We start from the raw sequence: 19724 nt of genomic DNA on the forward strand, positions 1-19724 counted from the left end.
GAAAATAGACTTCTTTTTCATCCGTTTTTTTTCCTATCTGTTGTCAGACAACATAAAATGTAGAACTGGTCTCTAAACCATAACAGGATCTACTAAAACTAATTTATGGTCCCAATCTAGTCAAAGGAATCAATATTACAGACCCTTTTACTGTCTTTTTAATCAAGTTGCAATTGGTAAGTGGAAGTTTGCTGACTGCTATGAAAAAATGTTTATTTTCCAGTGAATATTTCTCGGGGGCAATCAGATAGAGTCAGAGCAAAGAAGTGAGAAGATCCTGGGTTTGAATTCCTGATCGACTCTGCTGTCTCTCCTGTGACATTTAATAAACCACTTATTCTAAAATGTAAAATATAACAACGTTAAAAGACAGATTTATGAAGTGGCACGAAAGCACAGATTGAGAGCTCAGAGTAGTAGACTGCAATAGCTTTAGTCCCTATTGGTCCATATTGTAGTGTTGCTGGGTTGGTCAGCTCCAGTCTCAGCCACTGCTTTAAGGAGCACCAGTCTGGTTTTAACATGCTCAAAACATGTTTGCTGGGCACTGCCTTTGTGGAAAATTTGTGTAAAAGCTCTTCTTTCCATCTCCAACAAAACACAATACTCACAGTTCACCTAAGATTCAATCTGTAGATTTATAGATTATAGTTAATATGAATTGTGTACAAAAGTAAAATAAAATAAAGTTACCCTCTCTTGATGTAGCTCATGTACTACTCTTTGCAGCAGTATGCTTTTTTGTGGAATTGGTAATGCTGATCTTTTAGTATAAATAGAGTGACAAATAGCTAACCGGAATATTCAGTTGATTAGAAATTAATGTTTGACTCACTATATTCTATTGAAATTATCTAAACGTTGGTGGATAATTTGAGTGATGCCCTGAAATAATTTTTGTGCTCCATGTATTACTGTTTTCATTGTATAAAGTAATGGTACTGGTTAGATTTTCTGTAGGGAGAAAGCAGGATTAGTGACTCTGAAACCAGCATGTACAAAAGCAATTCACACCTCCCGGCAGTCACTGTTATGAAATCGAACGGGTACACCCAGAAGAAATCAAAATGCAGAAAATGCAATTGTGTTATTTCTAAGTTGACGCAGGCCCCTGAGTAAAAGCCAGATTACTTCTCTGTGAAACCCAGTTAAGAGAAAACACTTGTCCTGAGAGGAGGAACAGAAAACCACAAGAGGCTACCATCGGATTGTCAAGATGTCAGGATGCTTCACAATGCTTACTTATGCTTTACCATGCTTTCATTAGGGTATAAGATGGACACATTGCAGGGCTAGATTGTATTAGATTCTACGATATTTATTCCAAGAATCCCCCAGAATCTCAATTCTCTCTCCACTTGATGCTGTGCGTTTTTAATCTCAGAAATGTAGAAGTGCATTCCCTGCTGTGCGTATGAAGAAGGTCTCTCGTACTGAGTCTGCCAGTCAGATTACTCAGCCCTATCTACCCCTTCCTCTTTTATCTGGTTGAAAGTGAGCAGGCTGGGTTACAGGGGTTGTCAAAAACAGGATTTGTGACTATTTTTCCACATTTATTTTTTTGATCATGCTTTACTCTTCTTCACTGTTTCTCTAATCTGCCGCCTGCATCGCTCAGACTCTACCTTGCCTTTTTGTTTCTTCTATTGCTGATGCTGTAGTTCAGAAGGGTTAACGCATCAAACGAAGCAGAATAACTTGTCAGTGAACTGAAGGCAAATCATTTTGGACGATCGCTACTATCTGGGACCATTCCATCTCAAGATCAAGGCTATCTCTAATGCTACTGTTCTAGTGGCTGGCTGTTTGAGTGTAAATTATTGTGGACTTTAGACGACATTCTTCCACTTTGCACCTGCACTGTGGTGTTTTTTCTGGTGCTGCACGAACAGATTATTCAATTGTTCATATTAATCGCAGCACATAAATCAGGTGAGGGTCATTGGTGTTGATTGGGCTTATTTACCATTCAAAGTGAAGAAACAGCTGCTTGTCTTACACCTCGTTTCCATAGTCAAGCCAACTCAAGTACACATGCTAATTGCCCTCCATGTTTTTGTAAGATTCGAGTGCTAATCGCGGTGTGTGAAAGCAGTTGAAAGTGTCCTTGGTGTAGATTTGGATTTACACTAACCTGTTTCTCTCTGTTTCTTTTTCTTTCTTTCCCTCTCTCTCTCTCCCAGTTTGAGCGCAATGACCCAGTAGATGGTCGAATCACAGAGCGCCAGTTTGGCAGCATGCTGCTGGCCTACAGCGGAGTCCAGTCCCGCAAACTCACAGTCATGCTGAAAAACCTCAAGAAGCAGTTCAAAGACGGGCCGGTATGTATCCAACAAATATAAGCATAATATAAGAGAGTTAACTCTCTTGTGTAGGAAGCACTAGCCTCCAACAAGCATTGGGACAGGCGATTTAAATGCAAAACAGTTGGGCTGCATGGCTTTTGTTTGTCATTTTTCCACTATGACTCTGACCCCTTTCTTGCTCGCTCAGTATCTCAGTATCCTGGAACACACACACACACACATAAACAAGTGCAGGTCAATTTGAAAATGATCTTTCAAAAGTATATTAAAAAAGAATTGGTAGATAGCCTATAATGTATGCTGGTAACCTCACCCGTCCAGCTACATGCTTACAAACACTGTATGCAGAAACCTAATCTGTGCCAGTGAATTTCCCTGACCACCCTCTGGGGACTGCAAGTGAGGCTGGAAAGAAAGTGCTGCTTGAACAGAGAAAACCACACATACAAGCTTTCCCTCCAAAGCAGATCGATTTATTGAAATCATTTCACGCTGAAGTGAGAGTTATTGTAATCTATCATTGGATGATGGCAGGGCGCTCTCTCCCCTTCTCTAGTAACCCCCGTGTCTTGACTGTAATAGTATGCCTGATTTCGACTGTGCTGCAGTCCCATAAAGGTATAAATAAGCACCAGGGGTTTATTAACTTAATTGAAAAAGCAAAAGAATTTCAGATATGTTTTCTGGTGCTTTGCGGCATGGGCTGCAGTAGAGATTTCTTTTGATAAAAACTTTTTATTATTTTTTATCAATTCCCTAACCCACGCACAATAATTATTCATAATAATAATAATAATAATAATAATAATAATAATAATAATAATCATCATCAAATGAATGCCTGTGGTAGTTCTTTAAAAGTGCAGGCAAGCCTGAGGGTGAAAAACATTAATTTGCAGACATTCCTGCTGAGAATTTCTTTACAGATGGTACTGAATGCCTGTGTTTCAGATGGAGGCTGGCACGTGGTGGTCTGCATTAAACTAGCTGGAAATGCAGTAGTTTCTCTTTGTTTTTGAACAAGTGGTATCTAATTAGTATCACCAGCACTGCCACCCCCCACTGTTCTGTTGAATATATATTTGTATGCTGATTTAATAGCATTTTCAAGGTATGCATATTTTTCAAATTCTAAACAAAGGATTAAAAAGGCACAGTGCCAGAATAGGGAAGAAAATGGACTGATAAAACTGCTCTCCCGGTAGTGATGTCCTCTTGAAAACAAAAAGATGCCTTGCCATGGAATAAAGGCAATATGCTTTTAAAAACCCCTGGGAGTGTTGAGCCCAGTATGCTGGTAAAAGTTTCCAGAGTACCGGCCCTGGAGACTGATGTTCTCTGTTTATCGAGCAGCACAACACACACAAGCGTGCCTCAAACCCTCAACAGGACCAATTAGTAGTAGTTGTGAAGCTGTTGGTGCTGTGGGACCCCAACACCACTCAGAATAGCACCCCACCCTGCCACCACCCTCAATTAATAGTGGATTGAGTGCTTTAACCCACAAACCCCTTCTAGACCCAAGTGCTTTAACTATTGAGCTATATACTGTAGTATAGGGAGCCAACATTGATAATATGCAGTTACAATGGAAAAGGATACAGATGTCTAGACAACACACCAGTTTTGTTTTCACATATCCTTTTTAATACATGTAAGGTTTTTTTTTGGTTTGTTTTTTTTGCAGGGAATAACATTTGACGAGGTGGAGAATTTCTTCACCTTCTTGAAGAATGTGAATGACGTGGACACAGCGCTGAGTTTTTACCACATGGCCGGAGCCTCCATTGATAAAGGTACCAAGCACAGCATCGTGGTCTTCATGCATTATTGTCTGTTTCCTGTAACCTGCGCACACCCTGTCCCTGTGGATATTTAGCGTTAATTTGGGTTAGACTACCTTTCAATGCAAAGGTAAGGTGAACTGAACTCTGCCTGGGGAGAGTTCTCTGTGACACGGGGTTCGTTTCTGTGGTCTCAACGTCTTGTATTTGAAAACAGGGATGTAGGTTTTGTACTTTACCTTCCACTGCAGTTCTGGTACAACAGATGCCCCCGAAATGGTAGTTGGTGTATATGGTAGGATACCCAGTAGAATTATGAGACCCATCAGATACAGTCATTTAAAATGGCCTCATCCTCAATAAAGCCCTGTGCTGTGCTCTGATCTGAATCACGGGAGTGAAACTTTGTTTCCAAGTATAACATGAAGTACTTTTATCCACTGTGTACAGGAGCTTATCTTGCCTTTCTTCAGTACACCCAGATGATATTACAGCTGGTCAATTACATGAGCTTTCTGTGTACTTGGAAGGGCTCCCAGCCCCATTTTAAAGAAAATTGGGTTCATGTCCACAGCCTTTTTGAAGCAGGGAATCGGGTCCCATTATTTTTTATTGTATTGGGTTTTTTTGCATAATATTAAGTTAGATACTGAAGCTATTTCAGAACATACTGTAAGCACATAAACTTTTCAAACAAGAGGAGGCCAGTTGGCCCATCAGTGTTCGTCCAGTTCTTAGTATCTATGGTGATCTCAAGCCTTTGGGTCTTAAAGGGTCCTAATGATTCAGTGTGTGATTCAGCAATGTGACTAGGAAACCTGTTCCATACCCTCGCAACTCTGTGTGAAGAAGTGTCTCCTAGTATAGTTGTCTGTTTTCAAAGTGGATTCAACGAAGTTTGAAACTAAACAGTTACAAAGCATTCTTTAAGTAACTTGAGTCTGCTGAAGTGAGGTATTTAAAAGTGCAACCAAAGTGTTTCTTTTGTGCTTCTTTGCTAGAACATGATGTCCAAAAACAACAGAAAATAAAAATAATAATAATAACAATAATACAGCTGCTATATGCAGTCCTTGTTAATTGTTATGCTGACATTAACACATTATCTTCAGTTAGAACCTTTGCATTGCCACTGGTGGTGGAGTAATAAAACTGCAGTTTCTTTGATTGGACTTTAAAAAGAGCACACAGTGAAATGTGCCAAGTGGACCATAAAAAACATCTGCAGATCTCTGGTATTACATCTTTAAACATCTATAAGAGACAAGCCTTAGAAAGCTGTCTGGTGCAAGCAAAGGAACGGCACTACTAGGTTATTATTTTAAAAGCCATGAATAAACAGTGATGATGAAGCTGGGACATTTCCATGCATTTAGACACTTTTCATAAAGATGCCACTAACCACAGTCTGGTGGTGTAGCACAGATCAATAATTGTTCTGGATTCATCTAGTGTGTTTTTTTTTTTCCCAGCTGAGGCTCCAGCTGCATTGATTTTGACTCTCTCTCTCTCTCTCTCAGCAACGATGAAGCAGGTCGCCAGAACTGTGGCGAAGGTGGAATTGTCTGACCATGTCTGTGATGTTGTCTTTGCACTGTTTGACTGTGACGGTAAGGAAACCAGTAGGACTATTATATTAATACATATAAGCATTGTATTTAATAAGCCGTTATCTGTCCAAATCAGTCTTTCCAAATCACAATAATAATTTAAAAAAATAAAAAATGACATGAAGTAACACCGCTATTAAATGACTAGCTGGTCTTGCAGTAATGCTGGGCTGCTTGTCATGGACCAGGAATTGAAAAGGCTAAATCAGCAGCGATTGCTGTTGAAAAGGTCACTCCAGTCCAGTAAAGCGGGCTGTAATCCCATCATTGTCTGTCACTTTCTGCCTTTGTGGAACAGACAGCGCGGCCCGACTGTGTTTAAAGCTGTCATTCATGGGAGGCTTAGAGGTGGAAATAATCACTTCTCAAGGAGCTGGAACAAGGCAGAGTGTATTTACAGTTACACGATACTTTCCAAGGATGGAACTAAGACTCCCGTTGCAAAGCGTTTGATACATTCCTGGTTTTACTGTGAGGTTAATAGAACACACCTGAGCTTGCTACCTGTACACTGTGGCTGATCAAGCTCGTAGTAGAACCTGGAATGGGTGAAACTGCTCAGCAATACAGGAGACCTGGTGCTGTTGCGTGGCTGCTGTCACCATGTCTGTCTTTTTTTCTGTGCCCCTCTTCAGGCAACGGAGAGCTGAGCAACAAGGAGTTCATCTCCATCATGAAGCAGCGGCTGATGCGCGGTCTGGAAAAACCAAAAGACATGGGCTTCACGCGGCTCGTGAGAGCCATGTTCAAGTGCGCACAGGAGACTGCCTGGGACTTCACCATGCCCAAGCAGCAGTAGAGAGGACAGGAGAGAGGAGGAACCAAATCAAAGGACTTAAACGTTTGTTTTTTCCTGGATTTTTGAATAACAAATAGGTCTTGATGTTGCCTTCCAATCGACAGACCTGAAAGTGTGCTGCTGAAGCTTGCTTATAATTGAGCAGTTGTTTGTGTATTTCAATGTGCTCTGTTAAAGCAAATGTAATTTTAAAGTAAAGCTTTGACATGCATGATTTTTTTGTGTATGTGTCTACCTTCGTCTCTCCCTGGCTTTAGAAATTTCAGGAATATGTACAGCGAGACACACATGTATGCACATAAAAAACTAGGGAAAAATATTACCACCTAGTAAAACAAAGACATTTTCATAATATTTGAGAGCCATTCTTGTCTAACAAATGTGTTTGCGCCAGGTGAGCGAGTCGAGTACCTTACAATTTAAAGTCACGCAACTCTGCGATTGTAAGGTTACTAGACACGTGGCATTTGTAGTTAATGAACTTAATAGTTAATTGTATATATGATGCCAACTAGTTGTTCCGAGCACGTCTTTAAAAGGTGTGTTAAATTAGTTTTCGACACCGTAAGAATGTCAGGAAATATTGACCAGTTAGAGAAATGAACATTTTAAAACAGCCCTCCTTTCGCGTGTGTGATTCGTGTGACCTCAGAATGTGGTTTTAACCCTAACTTTTTTTGATTGTGACGTGGTTTGAGGCTTTCCAATGAAAGTTGCTATATAAACAATAAATTGATAACATTTTTGACCTGGGGACAATAGCATTAGCCGGATAGCCCTGCAGTGACAGTGTCAGGCTGGATAGTTCCTGATGGAACCCATGTCTTTATTAGTGGCAACCAAACATTTTCTGTTAACAGATTCCAGAATAAGACCTTTGGGTGTGTGGTGAGTTAATTATAATTTATCTTCCAATGTCACTAGTGTAAATATTACATTTGCATGTACATTACTGTTAAAAAAATAAACAAAACAAAAAAACTAAATGCTTCTTAGGAATGTGTTTTTTTTTTTTTTATTTTGACTATATTGTTTTGTAATCAGTTTTGTTGCTTTTTTCTTTCCTAATTGTTTGCTTTCTGACGTGACTGAATTTTTTCTACAAATATCAATTGTAAAAGATAACAAAGGAGGGAGGCAGCGGCCCTTTGTTTAAAACACACAGGCTCAGTAATAGATCACCTGGTGAAATTGCTCGCGCGTGGGTTATAAATGCAGTGCCTGTGAAAGTCAATGTTATTCTTTAGCAGTCAGCCGTAAGTGTTGATTGTGCTCTCTGTGTCCCAGCCCCGCTCCAATTCAGACACTGCTGACAGGGATTATAGTATAACAAGGCTGCGGAATCCAGCACAGGCCTTCATCCAAGGCACAGGCCTGCATGAGCCCCTTCCAATCCACCTCCAGCGTATGCTTCTCGGGTGCAAGTTTAGTAACATACAGCAACATGCATGGTGGTATAGGAGATAACTTGAGCTATAATTTACAACTGGTATTGGCCAAAGAAATGCATGCATATGGGATAATTAGTACTATGAATATATTACCAGGTAAATACCATCTTTCTGTTCGCAACAAGCTCCCTCTAATGACAATGAAGTCTGCTGGTTTGCCGAGAAATACTTACTGATTTATTGCCCAACTTGTATGTTACATAAAAAAAGACACATGAATGTTTGTAGGCACAAGATTAAAATTTATTTTTTAACATTTTGCTTTCCTAGAAAGATCAGTTCTGCAGTACTCCAGCAGTGCCACCTAGTGGACAATGTGACATATTACAGCAAGTTATCCTGCAGTAGAGCAATCCCTGACTTCACAAGAGGTGTGGCTCACAGAAGTGTTTCCAGAAAGCTTTGTGTTTGTACTAACAAGTGTTATGCTGATCACCTTTTGGTGTTTTAGCTTTGACAGGATTATACTTGAAAGAAGTTTTTCACACTACTTACACCTATTGCTGACGGTGGAAGCAGGACAAGTGTTCAGAATCAGCACTGGACTTTCATGGTCCATTCTGTAGCCTAGTGGAATCTGATCACACTACACTACCCTCCCCTCCTCAAACACATGCTTTGCACCTACAGCCAATCACATTCAAGCTGCATGTCACAAGGTATCCTCAAATTGGGAAAGACCCCAAAACACCCTGCCTCTGTCCCCACTGCCCATAATAAATCACATGTGGTCTGTCAAATGTAATACAACAACATAGTTTAAACATTTGCTGCTCTGCCACATGGAATTGTCTTCAAATGGAGTTCAGAGCAGTAACAATGTCCAACAAATATAAAAAAGTGGCATTTTTACATTGCGAAACCATTTGTCAAATCTAAGTTTTGGGATATGACACATCCATAACTGATAGTAGAAGTTAAATAATTCTCAGCATTTATTTCCGCAATCTACAGCGTCTTATTGTCCATGGCATATTTCAATCCAAAAAATGCTTATTGATTAAAACAGACAGCCATTTGGTCACTTTTTTGGTGTCCTTAAAGAAAATGTTCCCATTCGCCCCATAAAGGAATGACAACAGCAGAGACCAGACATTTTTTTTTCTTTTAATTTCAGTAGAGATCTTCCTCCAAAAAAAAAAGAAAGGTGTTTAAAATAGAGTGTATCTGGTACCTACAGTAGAACCACCTCCCCATTTAACTGTTATGCATTTCAATAATCTACAACGATGTTAATGCATTTGATTTCTGCTTGAAATAGAGGTAAAACCTGCGTTCTATGCACAGGTGAGAGCCACAGCAGAGTAGGGGTTTTGAGTTACCAGACTCACATGATTGCACACTCATTTGCTTAAATTACCATATTCTTACACAAGTTGTATTTATTATTATTCCGTTTTTAACTGTCTGTCTACATTACAAACTTCTGGTACAAATTCAAAGGAAACAAAAAACAAAATCCATCTAGCAATAAAGTAATATTTTAACAATTGCAAATTTGAACAAGACAAAACAAATCTCTGCAGAGATAACTAGACTGAATACATGGAGGAATAATTAGAGATTGTAACCGAACTGGGCAAAAGTCAATGTACAGTAAATATCAGCTCTTGATAAGAAGTTGGCCACAAACCGTAAAATTGAAACTTCAACTACCGTCCAAGCACCTTGTTAGAGAACTGCAAATGGTGGACGAGATCAGGGGGCCACAGTTCTGGTCTTTGTGGTCCGTAGCCCTCCTGCTCTGTTCCACCTCAGCCCAAAATTATTTAAATTGAACCAATTCAATCTTCTTGGTGTTAAATCATTTAATTTAACTATATACATAAAACCAGGGGGACTTGGGGGAGGGGGCCCCAAAAGTGTCAAAGAAAAAACTGCAGTGCCAATACTCAACCACTGGGTGGCAGGTGTTCAATGCAAACTAGACTCCCTGATAATGAAACTGCAAGGAGACCTCTATTAATCTAAAACAGCCAAGCCTGCCAACATTATTAAATCATTTCTATTACATTTTGTTTCTCAGAATTTTTATTTTTGCATTGCATAAAACAAAACTATTAGAAAAACAAAGGAGTCAGGAAGAGATAAGGTCTCTCCCATCACCTTGTTTTATTACTTTTTTCTTTAAAATAAAACAATTATGAAAATCAGTGGTTCAGGTGCACCGTTTCAGACCAAAAACAAAAAATACAAGCAGCCGTACTGAAGCACACAAGTCATTCACAGTCACACAACGGAACGCAAATATAAGCAGACAGGGAAATTAATGCACAACGAAGAAGATACCGCTCAGCAATTGGTTAATTAAAGAAAAAACAAAAAAAAGTGTGGATCAGGTGTCGGGCGTCCCAGCTCTGTGTCAATCGCTGTCGAATTTGATGGAGTTGACTGAGGTGGAAATGGCCCCGCCCCGGTAGCTGCCACGCTTCTTTTTGGTTTTCTCGTGACGGAACGACTTCCCCTTGGTGAATTTCAGGACATCATTGGCTTTCTCCCCCCAGTCACCCTGTGCGCCAAGCTACAAAACGAGGGAGGAGAGGAATTTTACAATAGGTTTTCTTTATTAGAAATGGAAGTTACAAAACTAGTGTTGCACAAACCAATTATTTGGAGCAAGCTCGCCATTAGGATTGAGCATGCTAATTCACCATTCCAAGTGAAACAGCTGCTTGGATTAGTTTGGATCTGAATAATCAAATTGTGCAGCACTAACTGTACCTATACATAAATCATGACATTGTAACACAGGCCTGGTTTCAGAGAAACTGATTAGTGCAATTCAGCAGCTGTGTAACCAAAACATACAGGTGAGAAATTAACAATTAAAACTGCAAGCTGTTGCACCAAGTCATGTGTAGAAACATCTACCCAAAAGGATTCATTTAAAATGCTCACTTCAGCAAGTCTTGCTTTGAACTACTTACTACAGCGATCACCTTTAAACAGTTTTGTTCAGGAACTGATTTAAGACATTAAATCATTTGAGAGTTACATAAAGCACTCATTCTCCCCCTTCTAACAGTTTAAAAACTACCATTTAGGGGGCATATGTTGTACCAGAACTGCAGTGGAAGGTAAAGTACAAAACCTACATCCCTGTTTTCAAATACAAGACGTGGAGACCACAGAAACGAACCCTGTGTCACCGCGAACTCTCCCCAGGCAGAGTTCAGTTCACCTTACCTTTGCGTTAAAATTGTTGTTTGCAAATCGAGGATCCACTTCAATCTCCTCTTCTTTTATTCTACGGAAAGGAGCATTGGCAGTCTTTAAATAAACACATAGAAACAAAAAAAAACAAAAAAACACACAAACAAGTAGAAATACATTTAAAAATCACCCAAAATGCACTGCAATCAATCAGCCACGCTGTATTGTAATCAATCCACATTGTGCTGCTGGTGTGATCGTGAAGGTTAGGGTTTAGGAAGATTTGCAATACCACTCTACACCCAGGAGACATCAAACAAGTCATGGGAAGTTACAGCTTTGCCAGAGATGGAAATAAGGCTCCCACTGCATAGCTGCTTGACCCATTTCCTGGTTTCACCACGAGTTTAATAAGACACATCTATACATTGTGGCTAATCAAGCTCATAGTAAAACCTGGAATGGGTGAAAAACTGCTTTGCAACAGGAGTCTTATTCACATCCCTGTAGCGTATTCTGATGCTTGAAAAACACATCTGAAAAAAGGACCCAAGTATACTTAACCAAACCACAAATTCCCTTTGCCATAATTATATTTTGCACAATGCAGGTAGTTTATTTAAATCACGACTGCTCATTTAAATGAGATATGTTGGAAATATCCTTGGAGGTACACTGTGTTTTGGGCGCTGTTAGTAACAGCAGTTTATTCTAGATCAGCCAAGTGTGTGATTGATCCGAATGCAGGCGTCTGTACCTTGTGTTTGGTCTTGGGGAAGGAGTGTGGCAGCTGTGCGTCCAGTTTCTTATTTTTGGGGGTCTGAGCCTTGTTCTCTTCCTCACTCTCCGACGAAGAGTCAGCATCTTTTTTCCTTTTCTCTGCTGTGCCTGTTTTCAAAATGAAACGCATGAAAATATTACAATGTATAAGCTTCTCGATTTACTCAGATTTGTAAAACGTTTATGTAAACTACAAGCAACAATCTGCTCTTACACACTTGAGCACTCGAGTACTGCCTGGAGGTGTGCGCAATTTCTGAAAAAACTGTCCAAGGGACAAAAGGCTAGAAAAATCTACTTGTGTGTTTTGTGTGACAGTAGACTATAAAGTTTATGATTTTGGTTTTATTGAACAGAACACAATCAATCAATTGGTGATTAACAGGGGTAGATCTAGCCTTGTCGCTTGACTGGGTCACTACATTCTTCAAGATACACAAAAGGTTCCCTGTGACCCCGCCTCACCTCAACACAAGTATAACATACTTTAACGAAATGTTCCTTTCAGTGCAGTTTGGAACACATTTGCTGGTAAATTTAACATACCAAGAGCACAACTACAAGAAGCAATACTTGGGAGTTATTTCAAACAGACGAGACACAGCATGAGCCAGATTGCAGCAGGGATGAAGAAACATTTGCATTAATCAACATTTGGTCTGACTGTTCAATCCAGAGAAGCTTGGATGAACGAGTCAGTAATAAGCTGCCTCCGGGGCATTGATATGTGGATTGTGTACTTGAGTCTATCACCCAGGTCAACCCTGCTTTATCAGAAGCAGTGTGAAATAGCATACCTGACACGTATGACACCGGGTCCTGACTCGGGCAGGTTTTGACCCGGGCTTAACTAGTACAACTGCAATAACTAACACAACTATAATACTGTAACTAGTACTAATATTCAATAACTACAGTAATACACAGAAGATTTTGTACTCAATTACAGATTTGGTTTTAAAATCAGAGAATTCCACTACAGTACAGTGTTATTGACGCTGCATTTGTGATTTTATTTTCACTTCCCAGTATGTGTGGCACTGTCCTGGGTGTGAACAGCATCACCGATTCCGGCAGCTCTCCAGCCACTTAACCTAATGTTCGTATTCACAGAGATCAGCAAAATCTTCATCAGCCACTTGGCATTTGATAGGGGATCAGATTACTTCCAATTTTTTATTTAATTTATTTTTTTAAATTTGGAGTTGTCAATTATTTTCCCACAATTCCAAGACATGCACTACCGGCAGTGACAAAACAAGGTTTCGTACTGGCGATCTAAAGCTATAGGGCGCATCCTGCACTCCACGTGGAGTGCCTTTACTGGATGCTCCTCTTGGGAGCCCCCAAATTACTTCAGTTTTTTACATATTGCACTGCAGTACAATACTGTTAGTTCAATACCATTTTGGTATACATTAAATTTCACAAGTTCGTGAGAAAGGAAATTTGCGATATGCAAAACTCAAAAACGGGATGTACAGTATATAGACCTTAACTAGAATAAAAGTGTGTAACTCTACCGTTTGTAGTGGAGGTTGCCACTGGTTTCGCTTTTGCCTTCTCTTCCTCTGACGAGCTGTCCTCAGAGGAGCTGCTCTCCTGCTTCTTCTTTGCCGAAGTTGCTGGGGATTTCTTGGCCGAAGCTGCCGGGGATTTCTTTGCCGCGGTGGGCGTCACTGCCGGAGCCGCAGCCTTGCCTTTCTTCTGCAGAGCCTTCTCATCCTCTGAATCAGAGCTGCTCTCACTGCTGCTGGACTCTGCTGCTGGCTTCTTTGCAGAAGCGGGTGTTTGCTTGGGCGTGGCTGACTTCACTGCAGCGGGGGTCTTTGGGGTTGCGGGCTTCCCGCTGAGCTGCTGCTTCTTCTTCTTCTTCTCGCTCTCCGACTCGGAGCTGTCAGACTCTGAGCTGCTGCTTTCTTGCTTTTTTGTGGCGGTGGGCTTCACAGGGGTGGTTTTTGCTGCCGCCGCTGGTTTCTGTTTTGGTGCTTCCTCCTCACTGTCCGACGAGCTGCTGCTGCTCGACTCTTTGGCTACAGCTGCGGGAGGCTTTCCTTTGGCAGCTTTAGGGCTCTTGGCGACGGGCTTGGCGACGGGCTTGGCAGCGGGCTTGGCAGCGGGCTTTTTCTCCTCCTCATCCGAAGAGCTGTCCGACTCAGAGCTGCTCTCCACGGCCACTGTCTTTTTGCCGGTGGCTGGCGTGGCAGGTTTAGATCCTGGTGTTTTAGCTGCGGCTGGTTTTGCAGGTTTCTTCTTAGCTTCCTCTTCAGAGTCGCTGGAGCTGCTGTCTGAATCAGAGCTGCTGGCTGCTTTCTTGGCAGGAGCAGGTGATTTGGGTTTGGCTGCCGGTGTAGCTGGTTTAGAAGCAGGTTTGGTAGCTGGTTTTGCTGGTGCCTCGTCCTCAGAGCTGTCTGAGATGGGGGGGAATTGTAAAGGGAGTTGGGTTGATACTGTACTGTGCTTGCAACATTCATATCTCCTCTGCAAAGTACATACATATAATAGAAACCCCGATTTTTTCAGTTGTGGTTCAATCTACATGGATTGTGAGCTGAATTAATTCTTGTATCAAAGCAAAGTTTCAAAAGAATAAGCTTTCGGCAGCGCAAGACAGAAACTAGATTCTTGAACTGACAATTAGATGCCCAGTTCTCTCGGCAGTTTGTAAATGTACTACCCTGTTTCCAGTCCAGGGGTATGCATCCCCATGCTAACCCGTCTAAGCCCTATGCCAGGCTTGATCATTGCCCAGGAGTCGCAGTGTGTTACCTGAGCTGTCGGAGGAGGATTCTTTCTTGGCTGCAGCTGGTTTAGCAGGCGTGGCTTTAGCAGGCGTGGCCTTCTTAGGGGCTGCCTTCTCATCCTCAGAGCTTGAGTCTGTCAGAAAACAAGACAGACACGAAACAGTGAAGTCAGTCAACACAGAAGACTAGACACCAACTACAGGACCCAAATGGAAAGGTGAAACAGTCCCTTTATAAGACAGGCCGTGAGCTAGCAGCATGGCTAAGGACACTGTCTATTTCTCATTGTCTGGATTACTTTATGATGAAGCCCAATAAGAGAGATATATATCTATCCATCTATCTATAATAGATCTATATATTAGATATCAACAGAGTGTATATATATAATAGATCTTTACCTGTATTTATATAATAGTCTATCTGTAGATAAATATATATATATGATATATAATATATATATATATATATATATTATGTCTATCTGTAGATAATATATATATATACTATATATATATATATATATTATATATATATATATATATATATATATATATATATATCTACAGTATCTGTATTATTATATATATATATATATATATATATATATATATAGAGAGAGAGAGAGAGAGAGAGAGAGAGAGAGAGAGAGAGATCTAATATATATATATATATATATATATATATATATATATATATAGATATCTTTTTTTTTTTTTTTTTTTAAAGCCCAGTGTTTTCCAGGACTTAACAAAACCAACCAATTCAAATTAGATTGTTTGTGCTCCTTTTTCATTCTCAGTAAATTGCAAATGCCCTATACATTACACTGTATAAGGGACTCAATGTAATGAGTACATCACACACCTTCAAAAATACTAGGAGGATTTCTTTGTTATGTATGAGGGGCACAGTATTCTTGGATAATAGTACCTATTTTTTTTTTTTTTTTTTAAATATACAATTGATGAGCGTTCTAATCTAAAAATGACTTCATTACAAAAGTAAAACCCTGAGGTAGCACTGAACAGAAGTTATATAAATACAGCTTTTGAAGGCCAACTATAAAAACGCAGATTTCCTTTTGTCTCACTACACACAGCACGAGTTACCTGAACTGTCTGAACTTGACTCCTTTTTCTTTGAAGCTGCTGCTTTTGGTGTTGCGGCTGCTGGTTTAACAGGTGTAGTTTTAGCTGAAATAAAACAAAATGAGTTTAGTCTACAGGCAAGTACCACAGCATGGACTGCTGCAAATCCATGTGGCCGGATCACCCCCAAGATAACAGTAAAGAAACTAACTGAAGCTGTGCAGCTCACCGGCTGACTTCTTCGTTGCAGTCTCCTTCTTACTCGCAGGCTTCTTGGTGGAGGGCTTCTGCTGTGTGGGAGGGGGGACGGCACTGTAGGGTCCTGGAAGAAAAAAATCCCTGTTAGAGGCGCAGCTGCCCTGCTAGTACCTGCTCTAGATTAAATCAAGCCAGAGTTTGCACTTAACCAAGCGAGAACATGTCTTTCATTCACCTGCCAGGGAGGAGTTATTAATTTAATACCACTCAATCCTTGCTCCAGATCACTTACCCAGACGAGCACCGAGGGGTCACACTGCCTCCTCTCACTTGTAGATTTTCTTTTATTCTTATTATAAACTTTAATAGAAGGCATTTCTGAAACCAAGGGTACAGGTTTTCTTTTTTTTTTTTTTAACCCTAAATTCCTGCACTCAAAAGCTCTACTGATGCCTGAGCCACTCATTTACATGACAACTTGTGCTGCACTGAAAGCTTACATTTTCAGATAAATCAAGCAATTATAGAAAAACAGGTTTTAGAATTGTTAGAAACTATGGAAAACGACTGGCAATATCTTGAAACTCCTCAAAATGGATCTGAGAGCACTGTGCACAAACTGTACTTGTCTGGCAATACCACTTTTCCTGTACACCATATGCCTACCACTCGGACCCGCCCGCCTCCCCTCCCCTCCCCTCACCAGGCTTTGGTTTCTTGCTGGGGGCACTCTCCTCCTCGTCAGAGGAGTCCTCGCTGCTGGACTCTGCGGCTCCCCCTTTGACAGGGGTAGATTTTGCAGCGGCAGGTTTCACTGGGGTCTTCACAGAAGCAAGGGTCTTAGCTGGGGTGATGGTCTTCTGTGAGGGAATAACAAAAGCAAACAAAAAAAAATTATTAATAACCTTATACAGGAATCTACATGGATTAACTACGAACTGACACAATGTGTGAATTACCGAACGGTGAAATAGCAAGGAAGCGCTGTACTAATAGGGTTTAACTCAATCCGATGTCCCTCCAGTTGAAGGAATTACTCACCTTTGCAGGCGTCTCATCCTCAGAGTCGCTGGAATCGTCACTGCTGCTGTCTTCTTTAGCCTTGCCGTTGACAGCCGTGGGGGTAGCTGCTTTCTGAGCTGGCTTAGAGATGGCTGAGAAAGAGAAGCATCACTTTAAAGTGAGCTCTGAAATCCAGGGCTATGTGCAGGATTAATGTAAACTAGAGTTTCTATACCCTTATTGCACATTATTTAGGCAGTAGTAATCCAATTGGTATGCATGATCAAAGCTGCCGTTTACCTGCTTTAGAGACTGGCTTCCCGTCCTCCTCGCTGTCCGAATCCTCGCTGCTTGAACTAGAGTCCTTTTTCCTCGCCATTACAGGGGGGGTCTTGCTCGTAGCAGCCGTTGCAGGGGTGCTCTTCTGTGGGAGGAGTCGACAAAATAAATGATGATGCAGGTTAACATAAGGCTCTTTTTAAAAAGCACTGCTGCTGTCTAATTTGATGCTTTCTACATCACAAGGGTTAACCAGCCAGCAGACGTGTCAAGTTCCTTATCTAATTCAGGGATGGAAATCAAGACTCCTATTGCATAACAGTTTTACCCATTCCAGGTTTTAATACGAACTTGGTTAACCACAGTGTATAGCCAACAAGCTCAGGTGAGTCTTATTAAACTTGTAGCTAAAAACAAGAATGGACCAATCTGCTATGCAATGGGAGTCTTATTTCCATCCCTGCAATTGGATGAAACATTTAGTGATAGGATCTGACCAAACTCTGGCAAAAAGCATGTGGCCAAACAATGTGTAACAATACCCTAAGGACTGCTCACCTTGACTGGCTGCTTCTTCTCATCCTCCGAGTCGTCGCTAGAGTCATCGCTGCTAGATGCCGCTTTCTTGGTAGCTGGAGACTTAGCAGCAGGCTTAGCGGCTACAGGAGTGGCAGGTTTGCTCACTGCAAGAGATTTATTGCAGGCATTAAAAAAAAAAAAGTTTTAAAGCATGGTTAACTGAAATATATAGACCTATCTTTGCCCATTTAACTAGTTCCACACGCTGGTGACAGGCTGTACCTGCAGGTTTCTTCTTTGCTGGCTCATCCTCTTCACTGGAAGAGTCCTCACTGCTCGAGCTGTCCTCCTGCTTGGCTTTCTTCGCCGCTGGTCCATTGGTCACCGTCTTCCTTTTCTTAGCCTCGGGAGACCTGTCAAAAAGCAACAATGACAAAAAAAGAGGTCACTGAGCAAAGCTCTTCTTTAATAGTGTTTAATACACTCTCAAATTAAATTAATTGCACTGACATTTTACTTTATTAAAATTTAAACCTGTCCAGGCTTCACACTTTCAACACAAGCAACACATTTGCAGAATTTATGAAAGGGGTGCAATCACATGATGATTCCACTGCTTCTTTTAGCATTAAAATACGAATCAAACACAGAATTTATTAAATTACCTGTTTCCCCATTACCTTAATTGTAAACAACAGTAATCTGAAGCAAAAAACATAATACAAAAGTAAAATACGAAATAAATCACATTTTTCACCAAATGTGTGACATATTAAACCCTTCTGTATAAAAGTTAATCTATATATCAACAGATATATCAACAGCATCTCATGGAAAGAACATTCTCTTACTTGACCCAGAAGTTGAAGACATCTACAAGATTCGTTGCTTCAGTGTCCAGAGGTTTCTGATTGAAGAGAAAGAAAAAAACTAAAAGATTAGATTTTTTTTTTTTAATCCAGCAGAGCTGCACAAACAGATTTGAATACGCTCTCCCCAGTTGAGGGTCACTGGTGCTGATTGGGGTAATTTACCATTCCAAGAGGCTTGTGTTATACTAACGTGGTACACGTGCGGGGAAGCAGTGTACTGCTGCACACAAAACTATCGAACTTCTGGTGTTGGGGCTGTATGCTAGTAAACCTTGACTGGTTTACTTCTTGCGTTAAAAAAAACCACAAACAACATTTGGTACTATGTTAAGGTGGAATCTAAAATTAAGCCAATATAGTGTACACACACACAACAAAGAAACGTGCAACACTTTTCAGAGAATGAGTGTAAATTGCACAGGTATTCCCGAATTGTAAAGCATGCCTGTCCGGCTGATTCTCCGATCACATTATTACCTGCCCATCTATTTTATATACTACTAATGCATTTAAGACTTGATGTTCAGTGTTTTTCACACGTGTCTGGTCTTGAAAGAACACTGACTATCGCCCCGTTTTGCCGGCTTATCTCGTCCCTACCACCGTAAATCTTTCAAACTCACTCCCCCCGTCTCCGAAGTAGAAGGTACAAACTCACCACTTTAGCCTTCTTACTAAACTCCTGTGCGGCCTTGGTGAACTTGTTTTCCAGCAGAAAAGAGTACACGTGTTGAAAAAGCTCGCTCGGCACAACGGTCCTGTCCGCCATCTTCGACTCGACTTGTGGAAAGAAGGAAGAATTACAAGGATGGCGGCGCAAAGGAAATCCTTCGCTGGAAGGGGCGCGGAAATTAGTGACGTAACAACCACGACTCCCCCACCTGTTCTGGTGAGCGCACAAGCACACTTTATTATAGCCTTCTAATGTGAAAAACAAAGCTGATAACATACGGATTCGTTTTTAAATATTGCATGTGTATGTTGTTATGTCTTATAATGGTCGCCCCCGCCCCCCGCAAATGCTAAACATTACAGATGAGCCAAGAGACGACAGCGACCAAACACCAGCTATTAACTAGTTTAGTAAGCAATTTACTATGTGTCTCAATACAAAACAGCCTGAGCCTGGGGCGTTT

General features: G+C 40.8%; 2 protein-coding genes across 12 annotated transcripts in view; one reads left to right on the forward strand and one right to left on the reverse strand.

Moving 5' to 3' along the window:
• The window catches only part of LOC121321761 (calcium uptake protein 1, mitochondrial-like), a 38885-nt gene extending 32172 nt beyond the window's left edge, over positions 1-6713 (forward strand). For all 7 annotated transcript variants that reach the window (XM_041260902.1, XM_041260901.1, XM_041260904.1 and 4 more), the window contains 4 exons: positions 2184-2321; positions 3994-4102; positions 5611-5700; positions 6336-6713. In XM_041260902.1, the coding sequence (XP_041116836.1) occupies positions 2184-2321; positions 3994-4102; positions 5611-5700; positions 6336-6499 (501 nt within the window). In that variant the 3' untranslated portion in view covers positions 6500-6713. The remainder of the gene's footprint in view (positions 1-2183; positions 2322-3993; positions 4103-5610; positions 5701-6335) is intronic.
• A 2330-nt stretch (positions 6714-9043) lies between these two features.
• LOC121321763 (nucleolar and coiled-body phosphoprotein 1-like) lies at positions 9044-19386 on the reverse strand. Of its 5 annotated transcripts, none has more exons than XM_041260911.1 (14): positions 19247-19386; positions 18568-18623; positions 17999-18129; positions 17756-17880; positions 17219-17342; positions 16958-17070; positions 16620-16776; positions 15930-16040; positions 15740-15823; positions 14653-14760; positions 13407-14294; positions 11861-11982; positions 11137-11220; positions 9044-10471 (listed from the first exon to the last, which is right to left on the reverse strand). In XM_041260911.1, exons 1-14 carry the CDS (start codon positions 19355-19357, stop codon positions 10313-10315), a joined length of 2373 nt encoding a protein of 790 aa, XP_041116845.1. In that variant the 5' UTR covers positions 19358-19386; the 3' UTR covers positions 9044-10312. The 5 variants fall into 5 exon arrangements, with proteins under 5 accessions (XP_041116845.1, XP_041116844.1, XP_041116843.1 ...); XM_041260910.1 differs by having other exon boundaries at positions 11861-11985; XM_041260909.1 differs by having other exon boundaries at positions 11861-11991.
• Positions 19387-19724: the final 338 nt, after the last annotated feature.

Source organism: Polyodon spathula, chromosome 10, assembly GCF_017654505.1.
Source record: "Polyodon spathula isolate WHYD16114869_AA chromosome 10, ASM1765450v1, whole genome shotgun sequence".
NCBI classification, from domain to species: Eukaryota; Metazoa; Chordata; class Actinopteri; order Acipenseriformes; family Polyodontidae; genus Polyodon; species Polyodon spathula.